The sequence below is a fragment of the Natrix helvetica genome (genome assembly GCF_964273705.1).
Source record: "Natrix helvetica genome assembly, chromosome: 5".
Lineage (NCBI taxonomy): Eukaryota > Metazoa > Chordata > Lepidosauria > Squamata > Natricidae > Natrix > Natrix helvetica.
Genome location: NC_138551.1, coordinates 57011106 through 57028957, shown reverse-complemented (window position 1 = coordinate 57028957; position 17852 = coordinate 57011106). Strand labels below are relative to the sequence as shown.

The following is a 17852-nucleotide window of genomic DNA, read 5'->3' as shown; positions in this document are numbered from 1 at the left end:
CTCTGCCCAGAGAGAGAGAAATGTCTGCCGCTACCTGGGATGGAACTCACAGCCTCCTGACATTGAGGCAAGAGCTCCATCTCTAGGCCAGCATTCTGCTCAGCTAAAAACAATATATACATACTCTAAAAACTGTGTTAGGTAAACAAAGCTAAAACAAATAAGCCAATTTAGGCAGCCTGATCATGGAATATTTGCTGCCCTTCTGGCCTTAGCAAATACGAACATCTTCAGTGGTTTCTGAAAGAAGAATGTGGGCAAACAAGGTTTTTCTTTTCTTTTCTGGAGAGGCTTGTATAATTGGAGAACTGTCACTTATTTACTTCAATACTTTGTCTAGGGAATTGACCTTTCTAAGCTGGTGGAAGATTTTTTTTCCATGAAGGAGGAAGTCTTGGCTCGGGACTATGACTTGGGATTTTCGGGGAACTCTGAAGATGTTGTCATGCACGCCATCCATTTGTTGGGAAACTGCATAACCATCACGAACACCAGTCGGAATAATGAGTTCTTCATCACTCCCAGCACAACTGTTCCTGCTGTCTTTGAACTCAGCTTTTATAGCAATGGGATACTGCATGTCTTCTTCAAAGAGGCTGCGATCGGTAAGTTCTAAAGCTGTCCTTGCTCCGACGCCTGACATATTCTTTGCCTAATGATGCTGTTACCATTTAAGAGGTTGAGTTTGGCAGATCATGCAGTCATTTAGGAATAAGTTTGAATATATCTTCTCTTTTGCTTCAGCGTGCAGTCTTCATGCTTTAATGAACAAAAGGCACAGAAATGGTATCAGTGGGATTCTGCCCAATGTGGTTAGTCAAGAACAACTGGTCCGAAAAGCTGCCAGCCTCTGTTACTTGCTGTGTTATGAAGGAACTGTTTCATTGGTAAGTGTTTGGCTGCAGATTTGTTTGACACATATTCTGCTGCTACCACCATATCATTTGTACTGTGGATCAAATAGAAATGTATTGGAATTCTTAGAAAGAGGAAACGAAGAAGGGAAGAGAAACAGGTAGCTACAAGCAGTAGCAATTTCCCTTTACATACAGAAGTAACAGACAAATTCTCAAATGTGACCAGAAAAAGGAACATGGTTATTAATTCCTAATAGAGGAACTGTTCAATGAATGATCTTCCAGCAGACGCTGGCCAATTTAGAACTAAAGGTCTACTCAGTTAAACACTAATCCATTCTGCATTAGAATTTTTAACAACATTGGAATTTGAAGTATGAAGGATATGTCAAGAGTTAAAGCTGATAGTATAACACAAGACAGACTGGAACAAGCTATGTAAAACAACATGCAGCACTAATTGAAATAATACATAATGACACATATTGAAGTATGTATGACTAATAATTTTTAAACCTTCTGAAATAGCTTTTGGGATGAAACTTTGACAAAGGAATTATCAAATATGGAGAAAGGGAGTTTCTAGTTCTGTAATTGTTTATTTTCCTGCTTTTAGTTTTCAATTATGGTGAAATTAAAATAAATGCATTACCTGTGTTTCCTCTGAAATAGGAAAATATAGAAAAATTTACAAGCACTCTTTCACATACATCCTCAGATATGATATACTACACATTTACTTTACTACCTGTTTCAGAGAAATAACAATTATTGACTTGAAGTAGCCGCAGAGGAAATTAACAATTCCTTTTCTTGACATAACTTTTTTTAAAGTAAGGAATTGTTGTTCATTTTATGCAAGAATATTCAAAAGCAGCAATTAATAGAGAGGAATAGCACATTGAAAGAGAATAGTCATGACTGATCTTATTTGGTTTCCTATTCAGCCCTGTCAGCTGTTATGTCAAGTGTGCCATGAAGCAATTGAACAGTTCATACAATATGGAGTTCTTTTAGTAGCAGAGGTAAGATTTTGATGATTTTTTTAATGTGTCTAGATAATTATTTATGGACCTTGGACTATAATATTTGGCAACTTTTATACTCATTTCACTGCAGAAAATCTTTTTAGAATTCTTCAGACCAAAATAAGTTTGGATACATTGTTTTGTATATATAATTTTATTGTAATCAAGAAAATCAGTGCTAACAAAGTAATATAAAGGAATAAAAAAGAAGAAAATGAAGAAATAAAAGGAAAAAATGCAAGGAAATAAAATTGAAGAAAAATGGAAAACAAAATATAAAGTGCTTCTGTTAGTCTTCACATTGGTTATAAATATTAAAAAAATAAAATGGGATGGGATAAGAAAAGAAAAAAGAAAATAAGTTTGGGATTCAATTGAATATTGATTTTTAAAATCTTCTGTGTCAAAGTATGTATTCAGATCCAAACTTTTTTAGCTAAACATGATAAAATATTCCTTCATCGTGTTTCTGATTCCAAGTATTAATTATATAGGTTCAAATTTAAAGCATTCCTGTGTACAGAATTCTTCATAAGATGAAGCTATCAAAGTAAAAAACTCAAACACTAATGTTTATATTTATGCAAATTGCTGTAGAAGAAATTATTTAAGACACTGAATGTCTGAATATGCCTCAGGTGTTTTTATATCCTAACACATGAAATATACTTGAAGAAAGTTTCTATAGTAATGAAGTTGAATTGGTTCAATTTCTGTGAAATCCAGCTTCTTTGGTTTATAATGAGACACATTTCTTTGGAAATACTTGGATCTTCCTTTGCTAACACCTGAAATGATTACAGAAAAGCTTGGTGGTTGCCCTAGAATAAAAAGCAGTATTCACAATGGAAAAAATATGATTCTTACAGTTCTATTTTTCTATTCTAAGCAGGAAGAACCGGAGGATATTAGTTCTAGCCTTACAGAGCAAAACTGGGAAAAGAGTATTCCATTATCTTGGAGAAGTGATGAGGAGGATGAAGATAGTGACTTTGGTGAAGAACAACGGGATTGCTACTTGAAGGTACTCAGTAGATTTGTAGGACCAATTCCTTTATGTGTGTGTGTAATTTTTACATAGCATAAAATGGATTAAAAGAAAAAAAGGCAGAAAAAAGTACAAGAAATGAAAAATTAATAAAAAAATACAAATATATGAATTTATATTTCCATGGTGTCATATACCTGTATTTGCATTGTCATACATAATTTTATACAATTTTTCTCTTAAACTATGACACACTATAAATAATACCAGTTACCACATTCTCTGCTAAATGTTTATTTCAACTTGTAGGAGCAATTCTTAAGGGTTTCACATTTACAGCTGTTCATTGTAGGAGCAATTCTTAAGGGTTTCACATTTACAGCTGTTCATAAGTTTTCAGTTTCAAAAGTCAGACTGACTTTGAGCTCTTTTATTGGAAAACAAAGAATATCTCTGGAACAATTAATTTTTTAAGACAACTAAGATTGTTTCTAAGAAATAAGCCGAGATTTCTTTTCAGCAGATTTTGAGATACATTGTTCTAATCATAGCTTGGTGAACAATAAAACAACAACAACAACAACCCATACAGAGTAAAGCAGTATATATAAGTCCAATAAACCTAAACCTAACCTAAGTAATGGAGTTTTAGTTGATTTCCACTTTAAAAAGAAATGCTCTTGGTTTATATGTTCTTGGGTTGATGAGATGCTGGCACAGGACAAACAAAAACTAAAACATAGAAATAAACAAGGAAGTCACAAAGCAAACCATATTTTACATTTATATCTTGGGCTAATATAATAAGCCAATAAGCCAACAACAAACTCTAGTTTTAAACAATAGTTTACCACCTAAGACGAGCCATCATTTATTCCCTCTCCTTCCCTCTTGCAATCGGATAATGTCTGAATTTTAGTGTGTGAATTTAGCATTATTGTTGCATTATTATCCTCTTAGTGATTGTTGTTTGCTTGTCTTACTAGGTGAGCCAGTCACAGGAACACCAGCAATATATTTCCTTCCTGCAGAAGCTGCTAGGGCCATTACTGGAGGCATATAGTTCAGCCGCCATCTTCATCCATAATTTCAGTGGACCTGTCAGGGAAACAGAATGTCTTCAAAAGTTACACAAATACTTAATATCAAGAACAGAAAAAAATGTTGCAGTGTACGGTATGTCAAATAGTTATTTCTGGAGAAGTATTGGATTTGTGATTTAATTATATTTTTTTAGATTGGCTTTTTAAATCTATAAATTAACAATATAATGTTACTCCTATATTCACAGCTGAGAGTGCCACCTATTGTCTTGCCAAAAATTCAATTAAAGTTTTTAAAGACATGGGGGTAAGTCTAAATACTTATTGCTTCATAATAATTATAGCAAACCTAAACATTAGTCCTTACCATGTAACATAATGTATGTGATCAACTTTACGTATTCGTTGTTGTTGTGTGTGTGCATTTATATAGTTTTATCAAGATTAAAATGCAAAGTGGAAAAACAAAAAAGTGCCCATCCAATATTTGTTGCTTCATTTTTAATCTGACATTACAGTATAAAATAATATCAAACTTGGGCCGGATGTGTCACATGCTGGCCACCCCCACCCCCAAGTAAGTGAAAGGGAAAAGTTGCGATATGTCACGTGACAACAACGTGATGCCACGAGGTTGACACCCCTGGTATAAAATGATCAAAATATCAAAGGGTGTCAATCTTTTCAGGTAGTATGGATTCCCTAAAATAAACCACCCCAAATTTTGGCAACGTTTGAGAAATTTGAAATTTTTCTGAGCTCTTGCATGACCTTACGTAGGAGCGCCTACTGTCTAGAGAGATCATGCAGAAAAACTAAGATATCTCATTAAATGTGATGATCTTGTAACACTTTGTCCATTTCATTTTTAAAATTAATATTGAAGCCATGTGTTACTGTCAGCATCATGTTCCAACCTCTGGACTCTGGTAATTCAAGAAATTAACTTAAATTATCTAAATGATACTATGCCAAATTATTAATGTGTTTCTGAATATGTTTGTTAGATTAAGTGTCCATGTATTTAGAAAATATTCAGCAATTAATTTAACAAGATAAAAAAAAATATTTTTTAAAAAATGATAGAATGTATAGCTAAATGTGAGATACATTGATAACTGTATAAGTATTTGTTTATTCAATATTGTCTCAGATTACAACTTCTTTTACTATTTCAATCAGGAAGAACAGGATCCAATCAGCATCGATCACCGGGACCAAAGGTTTATTCTTCCAAGTTTTTGGGCTCAACATCAGGGAACTTCTCTCTCTCTAGAATGTTATACGCATTTTCCAGAATATGTCCTATTCTGGAGAGACAGAAGTTATCCGATGATGGGCTCCAGCATGACTTGAAAGCTTGGAAGAATAAACCTTTGGTCCCAGTGACAGACTCAGATTGGATCCTGCAACATTGTCCTGTGGCACATATCTTTTTCCTCATTTGCAAGGCCAAGAGCAGATCACAGACTTACTTTGACAAGAGCTGATATTTTGGCACTAAAACTGAACAAAGTGTTTAGTTTTCCAAAATTGTTGATTGTCTATGTTACCTATATAGAAACAATGCATATTATGATTGTTAACAAATATGTAATGTGCCTAGAAGTTATTATAGAAAATCTGTTTTTCTTGCAGGTATTTAAGGAGACAAAACAGAAAAGAGAGAACATTTTGGAACTAAGCAGTACTTTTCTACCTCATTGTAATCGGCAAAAACTATTAGAATTTATTCTGAGTTTTATTGTACTTTAGAATATCTCTCAACTTCTCCTAGTAGACTTGGACAATGCGATGCAAAGCTTCAGGGTTTGGCTCTGCTTCCATAGAATCAGTAGTGCCATTTTTGGCAAGGCCTTATCTGACCCAAGCCATAAGAAGACAAGTGCCTTCTTACATATGCACATATGGAACTACAATATTTAGAATTCAAACACATTGCTATCATCCAACATGTTCAGTCAATGTATGCACAACCCCCTGAGTTTTTCTATAAATCTGTATCAAATATTATGGTTTTTACATTGCGAAGTACTACACTTACTTCAAAACTAATGACTGACAAATGCATAAAATAATTTGGATTACTATGTGAACTTTGCAAAAGCTGTGTCAGTATAACTACTTCATTGTATTCAGTACTGTAAAGGAATGGTTTTTAGAAAAAAATTGAATAGGGGGATGGGGGAGTTCTGAAAGGGCATATAATATTTTATTCTACTAATAGTATGGTAACATAGTAAATAAAAATAGCAAAGTAGTCACCAGGATCTCATTAAAATTAGTTGAACAGCATTGCCTGCACAGAGTATGATCCAAGCAACAAAATACGAGTATAAGAATGCATCAATCTTTCTAATGTATAAGAATTCAAAATTCATTAAATTGGTGCACTAAAGAAATAGATAACCCAAATTTGTCCCGCAAAGTTCTAAAAACTTTTCTTGATGAGCATTTAAACTTTAGTACTTTGTTTTCCTTGCAAGGAAACTCAGATATAACTCTGGCTTAAGCACCCTGTGGTGCTTTTCCAAAAGGCAGCTGACTTCTGAAAAACTGAAGAAGCTTCTTGAATGAGGAGCAAAATGTTTTCAAGGAAAAACCAAGAAAGTCCAGTTGCCTTTTGGAAAAAGCCCCTTTGGGACAATCATGATGATTGAGAATATCCATAGATATCTGGCTTAAATTCTGTAAGTTGATGAAATAACCTAATAAATACATTATCTTATTCTAACCTTGATTGATTTTGGATGGAAAATGCTTTGCTATCATAAAGTTTACCAGCCATACTCCTGAAACATGAGTGATTTGAACTCTGAGATTATGATGATAACATAAATTGCAAGCAACTTATTCTTGGTAATCTTTTAGAAGGCAATAACTTCCAAACCAGATTACAAAATGAGCTATACAGGCTCATACACGGTGTCTCAGGAAAAGCAATAATAAGGCATTTATTTTTAAGAGAGAGAACTTATTGCCTTATCCCTTGAAGAAACTTTGCCACTGCAGTGTTAATAGTATTTCTCAACTTCATTTTTTTTTCATTCTTATCTGCACTTGAGAAATAATTTGATTATGAAAATCCATGTTTGCTTCTTTTTTTAAAAAAATAATCCAGAGCTTCTGGACAGTTTTAATTTGGGGCTATCACACAATTCTCGGTTTATTCCACATTGTGAAGCTTGGATTTTCTATAAATGTGTATATGAATTAAAACATTATATGTAATGTTTTTCAGTATTATCCTGCAGTTTTGAATGATGGGAACAACTATGCACATTTGTCATCATAAAACAGGTGCTTGAAAACATATTAAGATAAATATTTGAACCAAAGTTGCATCTGATTGATAACAGCAATAGTCAGGAAACCTGACTTAATATGTTGTTTTTATGGCAGGATAGCAGCTGAAATGAAATTCACTTGTTCTGTTAGTCATAGCTATATGGGGCAATTATTTTCCATTGTTGCTTGTTTGAACTGTTCATTAAACCCGAATGTGTTCTGAATAGCAATTTCTAAAGACTGATGATGGCTTCCAATTAAGGTCGGATAATAGGTGCTTGTAAATAAATAACTTCTGTAGTTTCACTGTAGTTCAGTAAACATCCATTGTATTAATAGAATTAAGATTGTGTATTAATAAAATAGAGCCAAGCAATATATTATAAATGACATTTTACTCATTTTAATTAAAATGTGTCTAATTTAAAGAAATGAGGGGCTAAGAATTCGTTTGGACAATAGAAAATAATTGCTAGTTGTCATTTCATGAGAGTAACTTATTAACGCTATTAAAACGTTCTTTAGCTGGTAGTTTTCATTTGAATTGAAGAGATATGCAATGTATTGTAACTACTGAACATGAAAATAGGGTTTAAGTGTCATAAGCAGATTTTGCATGCGCAGAAATGTCAATCTGAGAATGTTGTTCCTGGGAAGAGATCTGTGCCATGAATGTAGCATGCACCTAGCAATGCACCTAGCTTGGCTTTTCCCTGAAGGTAAAGTCCATGGCTCTTTACTGGAAAGCTGCTAAATAGAATGCTGCTTTTGTAGGATGTTATTTTCAAACCTCATGTTTCTCTTCTAAGACAGAATCTGCATTTTTCAATCCTTAAAAAATGTGTGGCTCCTAATTCTGGCTCTAGAACATCCAAAATAGATACTTAAATGCATTATGTTGACAAATTACTGAAAATAATATGGTAACCTGAAGGACAACATTCTATGCATATTTGTTTGTTGTGTAGAATGAATAGTTACTTTTCAGGTCTCCAGTGATTTTCTAAGATTACACAATTGTTAACAGCACTAATACATTGTATTCTTAAACAAATATAATTTATCCAATTGTCTCCCTGTATATATATCTGTTTTAAAAAAATAACATTGGCATAATATTTTCATAAATAAAGGGTTGGGGTAGAATTCAAAAACAACAACAACAACAACTGTGGGTGTCTTTATTTCTACTTGTAAAACCTGATAAAGTCTCAAAAAATTTACTTTCTCCCTTTAACATTCCTTTCGTGTCTTATGTAAGAAGCACAGCTGCACAGCCATTGTATTTTAATAAATAATTGAAACTGTTTTGGTGTAATGTGCAAAGTCTTTAGAGAACAGAAAAAAAAATATGAGTACTTCCTACCAGTTCCTGATGTTTTCTATGTCTTGTCTAAGCTTGAGGCAGCTGATGATAATCTGTTAGAAAAATCGCTTTGCAGGCACAAAAAAATACCATTCACTAAATAGTTAATCACAATTCACTCTTTTACAGTAGGAAAACATTGGTCTATGTAAAGACGTAATGATTTCTAAAACACTGCTCAGTGATAGTTGATATTCAAGTTCACGTAGTCCTCTAGATATAACAGTTCACTTAGTGACCATTCAAAAAATGTGACATGACTCAGTTTTCACATTTATGACTCTTGCAGCGCCCCGTGGTCACATGATCAAAATTCAAACACTTAGCAACTGACTCATTTTTATGATGGTTGCAGTGTCCCGGAGTCATGTATTTCCTTTTCGGTCCTCCTGACCAGCAAAGTCAATGAGGAATTCAGATTCATTTAACAACTGTTACTGACTTAACAACTGGCAAGAAAGGTTGTAAAATGGGACAAAACTCAATAAATACCTCAGCCACAGAAATGTTGGGCTTAATTGTGGTTGTAAATCGAGGATTACCTGTATATAAGCACTAAATATCCAAGAATTTAGGGAAGATTAAGGTCATTGCTGACAATGTACTTGAACTGCTTTCCATCTGCCTAGGAGTAGAGCTTCACTGACCAATTTAGCACTAAATTGTCTATCTTAAGCCAATGAATTAGTTTAGATGATAGTTCATGAATTTGTCTGTTTGATAATTGAACAAGGTCGGTTTGAAAAAAGCTTCAAAACTTTGGCCATCACTGGTCAGCATGTTGAAAATGGACTTAATGGCTCAACTGAAGTATGGCTGTGTGCTTCTGGGGAAGAAACATTGCCTCACCATTCTTCCTGGGGGTTTTCAAATAGAAGGTGGATAGTCACTTCCAAAGCTGTTTAATCAAGTCCGAGTTTTGAGCAAGACTTGAATGAGATGATTACAAGATTTCCTCTGACTTATAATAAGGAGATCGATACTGGCATTCCAGTGATTCTAGGATTCTAACATGGAAAAGCAAAACAAAACAAAAAACCCTCATATTTTAAAGGTCAGCTCTTATTTAGGGTGAAATTAATGCCCAGATTGAGCCTTATATTATGTAATTGCTTTTGCAAAATGTTTGACGATGCATCGAAGTTTTGGAACGTCCTACAAAAATTGGAAGTAGCTTGCTGTGGAAAAATTCCTTGAGTCTTTTCACCAGGTTATTTTTGGATGATTCTTATATTACAGTTGAGTGTATCATGTTCACATATAAGCCATGAGGAAATCTTTGAAGGAAAGACTGCTTAATTAAATCTATTGCCCTGAAAGATCTGTGATTAAGAATAAATTATACTTTTCTTCTTTCTGTTCCAACTGGAAAAATGATTGTTCATCAATAACAGATTTGGAAGCCTTTGGCTACATCCATCAAATTATATTATAATTAACTGGAAAACAGAGACTTAAGCAGTAATGAAAACACTATTACTGACTGTGTGTGTTAAAATAATTTTTTTATTGATAGTAGATGTACCGCTAGGCTCCTTTCTATGTAAATGTCTAGCATTTTGCAAAATAATAGGAAGTCAAATTTTAAAAAATTCTTCAGTCATTGTGAAATGCAATGTATCTCATAACACCATTCTATTAACCAGCATTATGTTCGGTTTCTCATTGCAGGAAATATGGTAGCATTATCATGCTGGAGCTTTTATTCTGGGAAGCCTCAAAAATTGCCCAATATTGAAAATGTTGAATATTGAAAATTATGATTATATGCAGACTACATTAAGCTGGGTGAGATATGTTTTATACTGCTCATCCAGCAAAGGTTCCAGGAAGAGTTTCTAAAAGTAACACAAAAGTACTACAAAATAATAATAACAATAATAAAAAAGAATAGAGCTGATAACATTTCTTTAAAAAGTTGCGTCCCTTTGGGGAGAGGGGGCGGTCTATAAATTAAATAAATTAAATTAAATTAAATTGCGGTAGAAATCAATAGAATCATGGGCCTGTCAAATGTGAACCTCTTTCTTACCTGAATATATGTTGTCAAGCTGTACATATAGCAGGCCACTATAGAGTAGTAGCCCCAGAGAAAAGCTCTCAAGATGATAATTATTGGGAATTGTCTGCCTTCAAATCAGCCTGAAAAATGGTTGCCAGGCTGGAGTTGAAGGTTCAAAGATGCTATTTCCAATGAAAAACTTCATTGCTCATTAAACTAAACAGACTGTTTAGATTGCCTTCAGAGATACTGAATAAAGGCTATTAGGTTGTCTATATCCATTGAGAGTCATATTTGTCCTTTAAAGTTATTAAAGGTATTTCTTTGCACTGGGAGCACATGAGGAATAAACGAAATGCTAAATATATGGTCATGCCTGCACATATGCAACCTTATTCACTCTAATTTAAACAAAGGTTAAGCTGAGCATTTCTTCTCATGCTTTCTCTTGAAGTATGAGCTAGTAGAAATCATGTTCATCGATTAGACATTCAGGCGTAAAGGTTCTCAAAGTGTAAGGAGGCTTTTCCAGTGGAAACATTCACATCACATTCGTGTTGGAAGTACCAAGGCACTTCTGAGTTGAAAGGATTAGTTGGTGACATCACCGTTGCCCAGGTAACATCCAGTTGGAGGCTCCTTTTATGTTCCAAACAGGAGCTGGAGTGAATGACAACAGCTCACCCCATCCCACGGCAACACTCAAGTCTCGAACACTTGCTTGCTGCTTGTCAAACTAGTGTCCTCACCATGCAAGCCACTGAAGCCCTTTGAAAGAACGTGATGCGAGCATATACAATCTTCATTGCCTATAGAAGTTTTGAGTTACAAAGCCACATGTGCCTCCAAGTCATGGAATTGGCCTTTACAAATTATCACTATTATTTCCACTTTGATAGAACTGGAAACTATAAATCTACAAATAACCACCAAGTTTAGTGAATATATTTAAGTAATTTCTACATTTCATTAGGTAAAAATTTAACAAGATGTTCATAACAACAAGTTCCCTAATATTGTGGACCATGCTTTATCAAAATTCCAAGTTGCAGAGAAATTATGAAAGAACCTTTCCCTGAAAGCTCTTACAATTTTTTGTTCTTTATTTTGATATGTTAGAGGCATATAAACCAAAAAGTAAGCAGGAACTAATTCTAATTCTGAAGAAAAACTTTAAGGGACATATAATAAGTAGTTATAACCCTGGCAAGAATTAAAATGGGATATAAATCCAATAAACCAACATTAATTGTTGATCTAGCAACTAAACAATGCAAGTGAGATTGCTAGCCTGTTGCCAGCTATGAAAGGAAAGTATGAGAATGAGACTCCCAAACTACTTGGCAAGGAAATGCTTGGACTTCTAACAGAGCTCCCACACTGCCTATTTAAGGATTGACGTAGAACTTCCTTCCATTGCTGTTGGACAACATAAAAAACCAAAAAGCTTTCAAGTTTGTTTCATCCATCACACAGATGGGAATCAATGATTAAAATTTGTTACCTATTTTTTAAATATATTCCCTACCACTTTTGGGAGGACTTTGATTTTGGAATACAGAAAATACTAGATATTAGCTTTTTGAAGGGATGCAAATAAAGATGCTATTATAGTACAATCATCCATTTAAAAAAATGTTGGTATAATTATAATGGCCAACATTCATTTTTCTTGAAAACATCCGTGGGGAGAGATATAAAGGGAATAGGTTAGAATCTTACAATATAAGCTTTAGGCAGTTAAAGCCAAAGTGGGTGAAAAGAACTTGAAATGCAAGTGATTTAAACAAATGGAAGTGTCGTTTAGAGGTGTATCCCATCTCTTTATGTATAGGGTTGTCTTTCTATAACAGGAGATATGCCATTTACTCTATGAATCACCATCAACCTTTTGTAAACATGGAGTGCCTGACATTTTTTCAAAGTCAGAGGAGAAGATTATAACCCCCTACCTCTCATTAAGCTGATTTAAAAATTCGAACTATTATCCTTTCCTCATGGAACATGCACTCTATTATTAGATGAAAGCAAACAAGGAGTTGGATTGCCAACACTGGTGTAGAGGAGATTCAAGGTTGTTTCTTCTTTGTAAGCTTTAAAATATGTGTCTTGACTATGTAAAGAATGACACCCAATGAGGTGCAAAATAACTTGTTCTTGAACACAGGTCACTGGCTGTCCTTTAGTGTGCCTGCTAACGTGTGTATGTGTGTGTGTGTGTGAGAGAGAGAGAAAGAGAGACAGAGACAGAGACAGAGAGAGAGAGAGAGAAATACACTGTGTTATTGTATGGACAGAATTAACAGAATTAATAAACTTCTATGAATGAGAAGGAGTAATGGATTATTGAGATAACATGAGACCTGATTGAACAGCAAAGTTGAAAATGTGAAATTTGAATGATTTTTGTTAGGATACCATCACATTAATTTCTTATATGCCTGACAAAAATTATCTGGGCTGTTCCTGAGGCAGCAATAGCTCTTTATTTATTTATTTTAAATTATTTATTTAGAACAATCCAAAAGAGTGAGTCCATAGCAGACTAGCTGGAGAAAAACAGTCTCAGAGGAGCTATGCAGCAGTTTTGACCACAATTCATACATTTCAATCAGCCTTCCCAATCTGGAATGGCTAAAGAATTATGGAAATTCATCTGAAAATCTTGATGGGGGGTAGGTGGGGTGATTTGATGAAATATCCCAAGTTTCAAAATTGGGAAACATATACATGATTGAAATTTTGATTTATCAGAACTTTTTAATGCAAATTAAATAATAATAATTAACTGTTCAATGCTGAATGCTCTGGATGACTTTTCTATGTATATTTTTATTGAGTTGCTTTACTTTACCGAAGCACATTGCTTGCCTGAATTTTTAGCATATACAGCTTTATGTGGTTTTGTTTTATCTTATAGAATATTCCAGATTCTTTAAGAGACATTATGAAAAATTGCTCTCTTTAGTGCTGGCAATGACATATTCAGTACTCCCCAAAGTTCCTTAATAAAGAATGTGCAGGCAGCATAAAACTGTTTTCTGAATAATAGAGGACTATATTATTGCTTTAGTTCTTAAATGTAATAGAACTGCATTTCTGACTTCTCTGTACTCCATCAGGTTTCAAATATATTTGCAGAATGCAAAAATTATTCAGATAACCAGCTACATTTTGTGAAGCTTTTTAGCATTTTTCTATCCACTTAAATATACTTGAAATAAGTTTATTCATTGCTTTTATCTAATGCTTCATAGGGTTAGTATTTTTGTTGATTTGCACTTACTTTCTATATGACAATCTTATCCTGTTGTTTGTTTACAGGAATTGGGAAATTTAAAGGGGAGGCATAACTATATAGATTTAGAAGCAGTGATGAAATTCAGCCGGTTCTATCCAGTTCGGGTGAACCGGTAGCAGCGGTGGTGGGAGGCTCTGCCCACCCACCCAGACATCATCACATCCTGCTTTTGATGCACTGCACATGCGTGTGCGTTCACATTTGTGAACCGGTAGCAAAGGTAAGTTGATTTCACTCCTGCCTAGAAGGAAAAGTTGCTCATTAGTACTAAAATTGGTTTACTTACAACTATAAGCATTACAGCAGACTCCTGATTTCTGAGAGACACTATTAGTTATTTCCCTTTTCTTGGTAGTTTAGATTATCCTTTCCTTTTCATTGTTAATAAATCTTGCAAAAATAGGTTAAAAACAAGTGGCATTTTTCTCTTGAAGTTCAGATTAATGTTATGTATGAATATGCTATAGAATATAACATTTTCTAAATGTAATTTACTGTCTAAATATGTTTTAAACTTGTTAGCAATGGTAAATAGTCTTTGAGCAGATTATATGTAACATAGCAAGAACTTTGTTTCTCCCCAAGATGGCTGCTGAACGGTAGGAACCTTTTGTTCTCCAGGCGATGTTCTGCCAATTTTTCTGCCAAAGCCAGTTCTTTGACAGTGGTGCTCCCTGGTTTCGAATGGAATAATCTAAGATGGCTTTGAATGGCCCTGCTGGGCAGGGGAGTTTTAAAGTTTCCAGTTCTCTCGGGGAGTGGTCGGAATGTCATGGGCATCCATCTTTCCTCTCAGCAGTTTATTTTCATAAGTGTGCCTGGGTTTTAACTTCACTTTTCAAAGGTTTTCTTTTCTTTTTCTTTTTATCTTTAAAAGTTGACCTGCTGATTTACTTTAACCTCCTACTTGATTATTTGTTTTTTTCTCTTTCCCTTTCATTTATGTTGTTGTTCTGAATAGCCTTTGCTTTTTCATAAAGAAAAAAACGGTAAAACAACTAGAGAAAACAGCATAGCTGACTGCTCCTTATAAAATCTGATGTTATGAGAGAAATGCAAATTTCTGCACCAGTTAAAACAGGGAAACAGTTATAATTGTATTTTGTGGTTCTTGCACCAAATGGCCAAATTAACATTTGAACTGGATTGCCACACGATAGAGCAGAATCTATTTAGTTAATACATAGCAGTTAGCTATCTCCTTGAAAATTTGTGGCCAATAAACCTATTGCCTCTTTATTGCATTAATTTTTAATTCTATGGCTTCTACCATGCATAGTTCAAGTTAATTTATATGATTCCTCCCAGTAAACTATGTTAAGTTAAATGTTGGTTCAGTCCAAGGTCATTTATTGAGTGTTATGGTTGATAGGATAGTTTAACCTTTGTTTCCCAGTTTTTAGACCAACTAGGAGTCTAAAACAAATACAAATGATGTAACACTGTAAAATAACTGTGTATATGCCTATCCACATACAATCATTGCGTCAGTAACTCATGTAATGTTACACTTAATGCTATATCACTCATAGAGACTGACTCTTATAAATCCGATTCTCAAAAATGTTGACTGTCTTTCTGATCAAGAGATTACAATCTTACTTCTGTAAGGCTTGAGTTGGGCAATTAGCAAATTTGGGGGAAAAAATTAGCAAATTTTTAGCAATAGCTAAATGGGCTCACGATGTGTCATGGGGTCGCAATGTGTCGGACATGGCTTCACGACTAACAACAACAACATGGCTTATAGAAATTGATTGATATTGCCGTATTGTTTCAGGTTTAGTTTTCCTATATTTAAATGTTCCACCTGTTTATTATTGGTTTGAGTCTTAAAAAGAACAAAGTAGACCACTTTTTTATAGATGTTTTTAAAAATCTCACCTTTTAGTATTTTTGTAAACAACTCAAAGCAGCAAACATATCGAATACTCCTTTCTTCTCCTAGTTTCCTCAAACAACGGTCCGGTGAGATCAATTGGACTGGGGACACTAGCCTAAGACACCTGCTTATCTTTCATGCCTAAGGTGGGACTAGAACTTAAAGTCTCCTGGTTTCTAGCCTGGTGTTTAACCATTACACCATTAAAATCAAGTGACATACCACTGTAAGCTTTTTGAGAGTCTGACGCTTATTATTGCTAAAAAGTGATAATGCTGAAAAGAAAGTTATTTGTGACCTTTTTATTTAGCACAGGTAGCTTATCTGCTATATTAGGCCTAAATTAGTTATAGAATTTAAGAGCAAGAGATAAATACTAAGGGATATGTTAGAATACTTTGTCCATCTTCTTCAGCAACTAAAAGATTAGTTACAGCAATGTAATTCAAGATTTTCCTACATTTTATTATTATGTCTGTGCCTGTCTTTATTAAGAAATCTTACTGAAATTCTGTAGCAGACTTTATCATTATGTTTCTAGCTCAAAAGTGCTGAAAATTGCTCTTAAACATAAGATGACATACATAATTCTGATTACATAATGGCTCTTAGAGAACATTTAAAATGAGAATAATAAGAAAGAGATTGGACTTCTTTAAAAAATCATAAAGTGAATTAGAAGTGAACATTCTCTTTGAGCAGTGGTTCTCAACCTATTCTTCATTAGGAACCCCTTTAAATATCTTTTGTGGCATGGACCATGGCCATGAACTACCAAGACTTAACTCAAGCTTTAAAGCACTAGACTGTATCACATATTCTTGGCCCCCTTACCATGATATAGTGTCCCCCGGGTCCACAGACCACAATTGAGATTCACTGTCTTTGAGGGTTCTTTTTAAAGGATAAAGAACTACCAAATGGTAAGAATGAGATCATGGTTTAGGAAGATTAGAGTGGGTGAGGGATTTGGGAAATGGAACAGACTGAAGGAATGTGAACCCTAAAGAAATAAAGATGCGAGCATGGAACTGAATTTTCAGAAATAAACCACTTTATAAACAACCTAGCATATGTTTGGACACAGTGGTGAAAAGAACAAGAAGTTTTGAACAAGTATTAAAAACAGCAGAACTGACTTTACCTTAGAAAATAATGTCTAGGGAGAAGGCACAAAATTGCTTATTTCTAAATTGAGAGGGGTTGATGATAACCAACCCTCTCAATTTAGAAATAAGCAATTTTGTGCCTTCTGTATGTTCTAAATTGTATATTTGTAGGAATATCCATGGAAGAGCATTTCAAAAAAAAATTAAGTGAAAACCATAAAAATATAACAGAAATAAAATTTCTGCTTATAATATATATTATATACACATGTTCTGTATAAGTGATCCTGGACAGAAAACTGAATTAAGAGATTACTAATTTTTTAAATAAAGAACAGCGAGAATGATCAACAAAGAAGGGAGACACATTAAATTCTTATCTCTTTCTATGTTCCAGTGACATCTTGTGATGGGTAACCTATGAGGTGGTAAAGAGACCGGATCACTGGATTTGGACCTCAGGCATTAAATTTCAATTTCTATTAAGTATGGAGGATACTAGACCCCTAAACTTGTTTGGCATTACTGCATATCTAAATCCTTCCTGTTTCTTTCAACTGATCAATGATGTGCAATATATTTCTTCTGGTATATTTTATAATCTTAACATAACGATACCTCAACTATAGCAACAAATGCTCTTTTGTCCCTCAGTTCAGCAATCCAATCAAAAGTGGATTGCTACCGGTTTGGCCCAGTTCGGCCGAACTGTTAGTGGAATGTTGGCCTGGGCCACAGAACCGGCAGTGACCCAGGCTGGCCACACCTCTGAACTGGGTTGCCCGTCGCCGTAGCATGTTTTTTTAGCATTTTTAATGCCAAAATGTGCAGACCTATTTACAGGCAACTGTGCATGCGCACCGAACCGGCAGCAACCCACTCTTGAATACAATCCTTGGTCTTCTCCGTGGTGAAAAAAAAAAACCATAAAATCCTACTGAAGGAAAACATCAGTTTCTCACATAGTCATCAATAAACTGAATTGTAC

The 17852-nt window shown here is 34.3% G+C and overlaps 1 protein-coding gene across 6 annotated transcripts in view; it reads left to right on the top strand.

The window, feature by feature from the left end:
* Positions 1-8511, top strand: part of GPAM (glycerol-3-phosphate acyltransferase, mitochondrial) — a 33566-nt gene extending 25055 nt beyond the window's left edge. For 5 of the 6 annotated variants that reach the window (XM_081955394.1, XM_081955390.1, XM_081955389.1 and 2 more), the window contains 7 exons: positions 341-605; positions 745-887; positions 1805-1882; positions 2775-2909; positions 3860-4049; positions 4165-4223; positions 5555-8511. In XM_081955394.1, the coding sequence (XP_081811520.1) occupies positions 341-605; positions 745-887; positions 1805-1882; positions 2775-2909; positions 3860-4049; positions 4165-4223; positions 5555-5671 (987 nt within the window). In that variant the 3' untranslated portion in view covers positions 5672-8511. The remainder of the gene's footprint in view (positions 1-340; positions 606-744; positions 888-1804; positions 1883-2774; positions 2910-3859; positions 4050-4164; positions 4224-5554) is intronic. The other variant, XM_081955393.1, reaches the window with a different exon arrangement.
* Positions 8512-17852: the final 9341 nt, after the last annotated feature.